The following is a 10587-nucleotide window of genomic DNA, read 5'->3' as shown; positions in this document are numbered from 1 at the left end:
TCTAACAGCTCTGGACGCTCCGAATGTCTCGAGACGGAGCCAGATGTTCTTCTTCATTTTTTCTTCTTCTTCCTTTCTCTTTTTTTTTTTTTTTTTTTTGTTTGGTTACATCCCCCTTTGGTATATGAACATGTATTTTCATATACATGGAACATGATTCTTTCCAGTTCATTTGAAAAAGACCTCTAATTATTTTTCTTCTTCGTTTTTTTCTTTTTTTTTTGTTACGTCCCCCTTTGGTGTATATATATATGTACATGAAACATTATTCTTTCTAGTTCATTTGAATTGAATAATATTCAGTTGATTATATTATAAGGGTATTATTATCTTTTCATAAGTAGTACGATGATGCATGCAGTGTTAGGGCCCGACCGGGAAGGCTTAATTAATGGTCCTAAATTGAAAAATTCTACATATTTCTAATATATTAAATTAAAAGTCTTATATGCATGGCAGGTTCTATGAGTTTTTTTTTTTTTTTTTTTTTGTTTCCTCGAGTCCTATGAGTGTATTATACTATTATATATACTCCATGGACAATTTATTATACAAAGGGGTTAAATACAAATGTAATCCCTATAGTTTATCACTTTATCAAAAAGATTATTGGATTTTCAAAAATGAAAAATTTAGTTCTTGTAATTTCTACCTTTATTAAAATGGTCATTCCGTCTATCTATCGTTTAAACAATTAATGTGTAGTAAGCATCAATGTAATTGCCCTCACACGGGTTAATCACCTCGTATGCAAGGTATGTTATCATTACTTACACATCTAGACCAAAAATTTTAAAAACATCAAATGACTACATTATGCCTGAAAACCGTTAGGATAGTATAAGGTACCATTAGAACAGTCCCATCACTAGGACAGTCTTAGCGGTAGGAAGGTTATTCGAAAGGCACCGTTTTCATAACGGTTCATACACGGAAACTCCTAACTCTGAAAAATATTCATTTTTCTCCATTTAAGGTGTTCTAGGACCTAAAACGACTTCTTTTTTCCAACCTATATATTAAACAAGCTAGGCCTAAAACCCAAAATATCAAAGTCTCAAAATATCTATTCTTTCACAAGTTTAAAAACGTTTTATATGCAGACTTGGCAAACAGATTTGAAAGAGCCTCCTTGTGAATTGGTAGAAGCAGAGGGTGTCCCCGGACCAGGGGCGGAATGTAATTTGAGGGGGCAAATTTTTTTAAAGAATTAAAAATTTTAAAAAAAAAATCTTGAAGGGGTAAAAATTAATTTCTAGAGGTATATTTAAAAAATAAATAAATAAAATAAATAAAAATTGAGGACCACCCTATGGCTTTGGGAGCTGGCCCCCCTCCCTCAAGCCAAAGGGTCGTTCTGCCCCTGGCCCCTCCAATCTGCCTCTTCCCCTATTGGAATGATCTGAGACATATGATTGTTCCCTCTCTCTGAGGCAGGTGATGGATTGATGGTTGGATTTAAAGTAGAATCCCGGTTGGCAGAGGTTGTTGCATAAGAAGAAGAAGAGGAGGTGTAAGTTTCCATTGAAGAAAATTGATTTGAAGTTTATCTTCAAGGCTCTGATACCATATCAAAACTGAATATTGTTAGGTAAAAATATTTGAACTTCCTCTTGACACATTTATCCTCGTTATCATGTTGTTGCTTCTTTTCTTTTCTTTTTATAGTGGAAATTTCCTCCTGAATTACTATACATTTTGAAAAGACCTTCTAAATTTCAAAAACTCTCAATTTAACCCTCTCAACTTTCAATTTAATGCAATGTACCCCCTTTATCAGATTTTAAACATTAAAAATGATAAAATGACCTTTATATCCTTGACTTTTTTTTCAAATTAATTTTTTTTTAAAAAAAAAATGAAAATCGAAGGGTAATTTGGTCTTTTTAGTCATTTTTATTAGGGGTTAACTGTTGAATTTGACGATGGGGTGTCAATTGAATCAAATTGAAAGTTCAGGAGGTTAAATTGACAGTTTTTGAAATTTGGGGGTTATTCTCAAAACAAGTGGTAATTTAGGGGTCTAAAGTAAAAATTTCTCTTTTTTTGTGACAGCCCGGTAACCTTTCAAAGAATGGTCACTTCGTGTATGCACTCTTGTCGGGCAAACCCCATATCATTGAGCTGCATTTATCCTTGTTACGTACCTTGCTGTTGCTTATATATATATATATATATATATATATATATATAGATCAGATTCTGTCTCAATAGACTTCAACTAAGATGGTTAAAGGATAGAGAGAAAGGAAACAGGTGCTAAATTCTGATATTGTCAAGGCCACAAAGCAAAATTAACAAATCATACTAAAATTTCTTGGAATATTTGAAATACTTTTGTTTGCCAGTCAAATGTTAGGAGTTGATATCCGTCGTTAATTAATCTTTTAACTTAATAAACTTCATCAATATATCATAAATATAGTTGAATAATATATATATATATTATTCACACACACATGAAGAATGAAGCAAATGTGAACCATGTGGCATGATTAAGTTAGGTCGATCGCTACCCGTTTATTGGTGTGTTTTGAAAGTTGGCTGTAAGCTCTTGCCTCTTCCATCTAATTTTTTTTTTCTATGCGAGCTCGGAAGGGAATTTCCCCCCAATGGGTTCAATCAATATGACGATATTATACTATCAAACTTAATTTACCATAAAAATGTAACTTAATTTTGTAAATCAAAACACAAAATAGTTAAAATTATGACTGGCAATTTTTAACACGACCCACAAAACTGACACAAAATTAATAGGTTAGGATTGAGCTGTTTGTCCCGTTTAATTAGACAAGACTTAGGGTTGGCCTATATAATCTTATATACATATATTGACACGATTCAAACCCAACACATGATGTAAGGGCTGACAATTTTTGACATGACATGCGAACTTAAAACAAACCTAATACGAAATTAACGGATTAGAATTGAGGGAGTCTAATTCGTTTAATTAAATGTGTCAAATTATAGTTGACCTATATAATCTTATAGTCATTTCTCAATACGACCTGAATACAAATTAACACACCTAATTAATTTTCAACTAATCAATACCTCAAAAAAAAAAAAAAAAAAAAAAAAAAAAAAAAAAAACCTTGGGAAAGTCCATAGGCCCCCTCAAACTACAACTCAATTGACAATGTCTCCCATCCCAAACAACTAAAAATTGTCAATGTCTCCCTAGCTAATGACAAAAATACCCTTCTTGAAAGAAAAACTAACCTTTTTTTTTTAAAAAAAAAAAAAAAAAAAAAAGGAAGTTGAAATTTTAAACAATTTTTTTTAAAAAAAACAAAAATGTTTTTTTAAAAAAAAATTTATAAGGGTATTTTTATCTTTTTGACAAAAATTTATGGTCATTTTGTTTTTTTGCTGGCCTTGAGAAGGTACATTGACAATTTTTTGATAGTTTAGTAAAAGGCATTGTCTCAATTAAAAGTTTAAGAAAATATTATCAATTAGATGAAAATAATTCTTCAAACAAAGTTGTTTTATTGATCCTCGAAATTGGTTTTTTAGTGGGACTGCAATTATATATATATATATATATATATATATATATATATATATATATTTGACAAATGACAATATATCCTCCCACTCTCCGCTCATGTCTGTAAGTCAAAGTTTAATGGTGTTGTACCTTAACTAATTTGTTTTGGAACCATTCCGCCATAATATTTTCTCAATAATCAAAGAAATTGGTTTCAAGTGTTTTGAACAAAGAGAACGTTAGCTGCAATTTTAACCAACCTTCACACTTGGACCTACCGTTTGGGGAAATTTCAAATGATGAAGATTTTCATGGCAATTATTATAAGTTGCAGAGAATCATGGCTCGCCCAATCAGTGGCAGGAACATGGAAGCACACAGTAGATCAGCAGATATAGCAATCAAATCAAGAAGTCTAAGGATTTCAGGCAACAATGGCAAGTATGTTGGGTGGATGTGGGTGTGGATGCATCTTCTTCTTGTATTGCTTCTCTCCGCCACAGCAACGTCGGTAACCGTCGTGGAGACTGTGCCGGGGTATTCCGATGAGCTTCCGTTTAATCTGGAAACTGGGTGAGCGTTTGCTTTGAATGTTCTTCACTGTTTTCATGAAGCATTTGGTTTTTCTGATGTTCCAAGACAAAACAAAGATGTTACATTAATGGCGACAATATATAATGTGTTTGATTTAGGTATGTGTCGGTGGGGGAGACGGACGATTTACAGCTGTTCTACTATTTCATTGAGTCTCAAAGAAACCCAGTGAGGGACCCTCTTGTGCTTTGGCTCACCGGAGGCCCTGGTTGTTCTGCTCTCTCCGGCCTCATTTATGAAATCGGTAAATCCCTCCACCTTAATATCTTTTCAATTCTCATATCTAAAAGAAAGAAAATGGGATTGCCCCAATTCAGACATGTGTTTAAATAGCTCGAATTTCGCATATTTAGATGACTTTATTTCAACCTTATAGCTCGAATTTCTAACAGTTTGGACAAACCATTTAAGTGCTTGGGCTCCGCCTGTTTCGACACGTGTTGATCAAATGAGGATTAGAATTCTCTTAGAGTCTTCTCAAATGTGATGTGAGTTTTAAAATTAGTATTGAATTTGAAATGATCATTATTAAATTTCAATCTATTAATAATTTTAAATGTCATATTATATTTAAAAAATTATTTTATTTAAAATCACAAATAATTTTTATATATTTTTGTAATTATATTAATCTGTGAAAATTAATTTTTATTCGCAACATAAAAATACTAATATAAAATAATTAAAAAAATTTAACACAGAAAGTTGAGTTCCAATTGTGGTCAAACAAATGTCAAACGGTGGACTGACAAAAGTTTGACGGTGGTCTTGTGGAGGTCTGTCAAAGGCTCAACAGTGTCCTGACAATGGTCGGTAGTAGTCCAACATGAGAAGGGTTTTGAGAAGGAGAAAGAGAAACTGAAATTCTAAAAATTGTTTACAAAATGTTTTTTTTTAAATTTTTTTTTTTTTTTTAAAAAAAAAAAAAAAAAAAAAAAGAATCAGCTTGGCTGTTTGGCAATGGAATGGAAAAGGGAAGTGGAATAGTACAGTAACAAATTTGATTAATATGAGAAAAAAAAAAAGAATATTTTGTATAAAAAAGTGAAAAAAATTTGTTTTATAGTAATTTTTTTATTTGAATAGTAATAAAAAATAATTGATGTGATGTAAAAAATAAAAATGTTAGTTGATTTTAAAAAAAAAATTAATTAATTTTTGGGTCCAGTCCAACCTTTTGCCAAACACAGCCTTAAGACTGTTTGGTTGGAGAATGCATTTCTCGTAGCGAAGCACAATAATTAGGTCAGTGATTTCACGCTTACCCATAAATCTCATTTCATTGACTAAACACCAAAAGTGTATCTACATGCAACTCTCATTGTCTCTCATTATTATTAAAGCCTGGTTGATAAAAATTAAATTTTTTTTAACAAAAAGTCTGCTTTTTTTTTTTTTTTTTTTTTTTTTAAGAGTATTTTGATTATTTTTAGAATAAAAAAAGCTAAACAAGTATTTTTAAAATTTTATAACAAATAGGCCAACTTTTTGTTTGACACCAAATTTTAAACTTTCTAACACAATCTCTAATTATTATCACAATTATTGAGAGTTGTTAGCCACCCTTGAGTTGCTCTCGACTTTTGACTATTAAATAGTTCGGTTGCCCCCAAGTGATCTATGGCACGATTGTGTTTACAGTAGGGTTGGTAATTTGTATTCACGTGTCGAGTTCGGGTCATGTCAACATATACGTAAAAAAATATATAAGTTAACCATAACCCTCTAATTTTATATTTAGTTCATGTTGGAATTACAGGTCATATAAAAAATTAACAGCTATTATGTCATATATCGGATTCGAATCGTGTTGAAATATGAGTATAAGACAATATAGGTCAACCATTATCTAACACATTTAATTAAACGGATCAAATTTTTCAACCTTAACTTTTTTTGATTTCGTGTTGAGTTCATGTTGTATCGAAAATAACGGGCCTTAATTTAAACTAAATTGTGTTGAATGTTTTAGCTATTAACCTCTAATATTGTGCAGGACCACTAACTTTCGATTTCGACAGTTTCAATGGTAGCTTCCCAACACTTAGGGTGAACCCACAAGCATGGACCCAGGTACTAATTTCAATTTTTATGATGTTAATTTTAAAAGTATAATTATTTTAATTTTTAAAATCTTTCTAATATTTCTTAATCCACAATTAATATCCTACGGCTACTATTTTGCAGGTAGCAAACATAATATTTCTAGACGCACCTGTTGGGACTGGATTCTCCTACTCTACAAGCTCTGAAGGATACTACAGCTCCGACACATCATCACCTTATGACATTTATACTTTTCTTAGGAAGGTAAGAAAACTAGATGATTTCATTTTTTGAACCACAAATAGCTCGAAATATATATATATATATATATATATATATATATATATATATATATATATATATTTTCAAATTTTTCACTTTGAAAATTGTGATGCAGTGGATTTTGGACCATCCCAAATATCTCAAAAATCCGCTTTACATCGCCGGAGATTCCTATTCCGGCGTCATTGTTCCCCAGGTCTCTATTCTAATCTCAGATGGTAAGCATTTAGTACTCTTAATAATATGTCTTTTTTGGAAGCCATTTTCTGTTTTTTATTTAAAAAATAGGAAAAAAATACAAAACCAGTCCTTGTGATTTACTTTATTTGCAATTAATTTCTTGTAGTATCAAAATGAACTCAAAGGTCCCTAAGGTATGCCAAAAAAATAATTTAGTCCTTACAGTCAAATTTCGTTCATTGACTTAACAAATTATGATAACATGAAACATTAGAACCAATAAAATTGTGATACTTGTCATATTTAAGTCAGTGTCACACTAATAGAATCTGTTAAATTAGTGGACGGAATTTGACTGTAGGGACTAAATTATTTTTTTGGCATACTTCGAGGACCTTTAAATTCATTTTGATACCACAATGAGTTAATTGTAGTACAGGTAAACCACAAGGACTAATTTTTCATTTTTCCCTAAAAAATATTATGACACGACGTAAAAATGAACGCTTTAATTAAACATTTAATGAGAACATTTTCATTTTTTAACAAAGTAATATTTGTCAATTGTGGCATTGCAGGTAATATAGCTGGAAGCCTACCACCCATGAATCTCCTAGTATGTGCTTTTTTCCCCCTTTTTTTTTCCCCTCTCTTGCATTGATTAAGAAAAAAAATCCTTTTTTTAATTTATTTATCATGGGTATTTTGGTCGGATTGAGATCATCTCGAATTTTTTTTTTTTTTGGATTGCATGCAATTCCAACGAAAAAACAAAAGGGGTATGTGCAATTAGGCAAGTGAGCTCGGCACCCTAAGCTAGTCGGGACAGGTGGATCCCACACGCACCTCTTTGGCCCTTTGTTAATTTAGGAAAAAAAATTTTGAGAATCAGGACACCTATTTTGATTCACTCATTTGCGTGCTATCGAACTTTTGAATTTTGGTTTAATTTGGTATTCTTTAAATATGAATTATCAGGGGTACATCCTTGGCAACCCAGTAACAGATCAACATGGTGATGAGAATTCAAGAATGAAATATTTCCACCGGTTGACACTTATATCTGATGAACTTTATGAAGTAACCCTAAACCCTCTACTTATGTTTGCCTATATATATATATATATATATATATATATATATATATATGTTTGAATCCGTTGTGAAAATATTATACAAATGTTTTTCCAGTCAGTCAAAGAAAGTTGCAAGGGCGAATATGTTTATCCAGATTTGACCAATTCAACATGCCTAGATGATATCGGCCTTATTGCAGAGGTTAGAGGACTTACCACATCTGGTTTTTGCAACACAAAGTTCTCTCATTCAATTTTCTTTTTCTTTTGCTAGAAATGAGAATTCTTGACTGAATTTTCATGTACCTTATTCATTGTATTTATTCTGCCTTTAATTTTATGTTTTGTTATTTACTCTGTGACTCAATTTGTAGTGCACAAGAAATGTAAACGATGCACAAATTTTGGAGCCCAAGTGTAGCTTTGCAACCCCAAGACCAAAAACCATGAACTGGGGAAGAAAATTTTTTGATGACATTCCCGACGAGATCATCCAATCACCACCAACTAAACGCCAAAAGAATTGGTGTCGGGTAAAGACAAAGTTTTCCTCCAAATTGAGTTAGAGAAGTTTTTTTTCAATTTAGTCTATTAATCTGATGTGTCATTTTTCAAATAATTTTCACGTACATTTTTAATAGATCATGTACATGATTTTTACGTGTGTTTTGGACATGACTCGTGTAATGCTACTCTTGATATCCATTTTTCACACTCATTTTATATCTGCTGACGTAACGTGTTGCAGAATACCAATTATGTGCTCTCTTACATCTGGGCGAATGATGCAACTGTCCAAAAAGCTCTTGGCGTTCGAAATGTAGGTGACATTTTCAGTGAATTTCTAGGTTCAATTACCTTCTACATTTACTATAAAGCTTGATTAATGCGAAAAATTATTTATAACCCATGTAAAATCATTTCAGTAAGATTTTATTTGGTGTGAAAATAGGGGACAATTACAGATTGGAAGAGATGCAATAAAAGTTTGGCTTATGAAAGCAACCTCAACACGGTGGTCCATTATCATGAAGAACTCCTCATTACGAGAGGTTATCGAGCTCTGGTGTACAGGTGATTAATTCTCATCACTATTTTTATCCTGTTTTGGCTCTATTTTATAATCCTTTCAAATAATTCATCAACCACAAATTATATTTCACATGATAATTCCTAACGGTTAGAATATTTATTGATTGAAGAATCAGTTTATCGCACACTAAATCTTTAATTAAGAGTGCCTACAAAGTTAAGGAAGGTCAAGTACGACGGAAGTCTAATGGGAATACCTACATAGTAGAAGAAGAGTGTTTGAGAATTTTTTTTTTTTTTTTTTTTTTTTTTGATAACAAGGAACCCCTACAAGGTAGAGTCACTTCATGTACCAAACCCTATGGAATAAACTTCGAACCTGTGTAAAGCATTATTTCCACACTGACAGACCAGCCCTAAGGAATTGTTTGGACTAAAGGGAATTCAAACCTTAGACTTGACAAAATATCACCAAGACCATGGTATTTGGAAATGTTTTTCGGCATGTTGTTGGTTAGGGGAGAGGTTCATGGGCTAATGGATTTAATTCTATGACCCCCACTCCGATAGACACATTCTTGAACCCTTGGTGGGATGAATAACTAGCAAGAATGATAGATTTTATATGATTTTCAAGAAATCTTAGACCTCTTATAACCGATTAGAAGTGCTCTCAATTCTTACAAATGCAAAGGGTTGATAAATTTTATTCCATGGTAATGCAGCATTTAAAGAACATAATACACTGAAAATTGACTCCCACATGAATAGGACTTGCATGTAACTCACGACTCAACATTGTGCTTATTAACTTTATTTGTCTACAATACAAAGGTCCCTATTTATAGGGTAATATATAAATACAAGTATAGTAATCAAATCTCTTTGATTTGATTACAATTAACCCATAAATAGAGAATATTTGATATCAACATAATTATGGAATATACGGAAAATATAATATATTTTCCGTATATTCTAACAACAACTAGTAAAACACTAAAACAAATCATGAATGGATATACATCCCTAACACAACCTCTACCGCCCGAGAATAGGTCTGCCTAGGCCCGTTAATGGACTAAAAAGGCGTTCATCTTAAAACCGTTAATTAAATAATTATACTCACGGTTTCTTTTCGGCTTAAACTTTTAAGATAAGCATTAGATTTAAGATTAATTGTTGTGTGTTGTTGCAGCGGTGATCACGACATGATGATTCCATATGTGGGTACACAAGTATGGGTAAAAAATCTGAATTTGCCAACAGTTGATGGTTGGAGACCATGGTTCGTTGAAGGACAAATTGCAGGGTTGGTTTCTAATATCTTAATTTTCTTTGATTTCTTTGCATTTCAATACATCTTAATCTTTAACCGTTCATAACCATCATACTTACACTTCACTTTTCTTTATAGATTCACAGAGAAGTATTCAACCGTTAAAGGAGATGGCTTGACCTTTGCTTTAGTGAAGGCAAGAAAAACTCCCACTTAATTATGTGAATTTTTTTTTTTTTTTTTGCATTAATAAAATAGAATTTAATATACTTTACTTGTACAGGGAGGGGGTCACACAGCTCCAGAATACAAGCCAAAAGAATGCCTTGAAATGGCTGATAGATGGATGTCTTTCTATGCTCTCTAATTAGAACTCTAGGAATTTGTATCAAGGTTTTTCTTATTTTTGAGCAACGAAGCTTGTTTAAAATCCCCCCCAATATTTTTGCTTATGTATTCAATGTGATCTATCCTACTAGTTTTTGTTTTTATTTTTCAAGAACTCAAAACATTTCTAAAAATTTGAATTTTTGAAATAGCTCAGAATAATTAAGAGATTTGAGACAACCAATTTTTGTTAGAATATAATTTAAGAGATT

At 31.8% G+C, this 10587-nt stretch overlaps 1 protein-coding gene across 1 annotated transcript; it reads left to right on the top strand.

The window, feature by feature from the left end:
* The first annotated feature begins 3766 nt into the window (after nucleotides 1-3766).
* On the top strand, nucleotides 3767-10451 carry LOC132177394 (serine carboxypeptidase-like 18). The gene is made up of 14 exons (XM_059589685.2): nucleotides 3767-4072; nucleotides 4192-4337; nucleotides 6090-6166; nucleotides 6281-6403; nucleotides 6537-6639; nucleotides 7180-7217; nucleotides 7580-7681; nucleotides 7793-7879; nucleotides 8052-8210; nucleotides 8426-8497; nucleotides 8630-8751; nucleotides 9908-10021; nucleotides 10127-10184; nucleotides 10272-10451. Exons 1-14 carry the CDS (start codon nucleotides 3840-3842, stop codon nucleotides 10353-10355), a joined length of 1518 nt encoding a protein of 505 aa, XP_059445668.2. The 5' UTR covers nucleotides 3767-3839; the 3' UTR covers nucleotides 10356-10451.
* The last annotated feature ends 136 nt before the right edge of the window (nucleotides 10452-10587 follow it).

The sequence above is a fragment of the Corylus avellana genome, chromosome 4, assembly GCF_965113065.1.
Source record: "Corylus avellana chromosome 4, dhCorAvel1.hap1.2, whole genome shotgun sequence".
Lineage (NCBI taxonomy): Eukaryota > Viridiplantae > Streptophyta > Magnoliopsida > Fagales > Betulaceae > Corylus > Corylus avellana.
The sequence above is the reverse complement of the archived record's forward strand: the minus strand, read 5'-3'. Positions and strand labels throughout refer to the sequence as shown.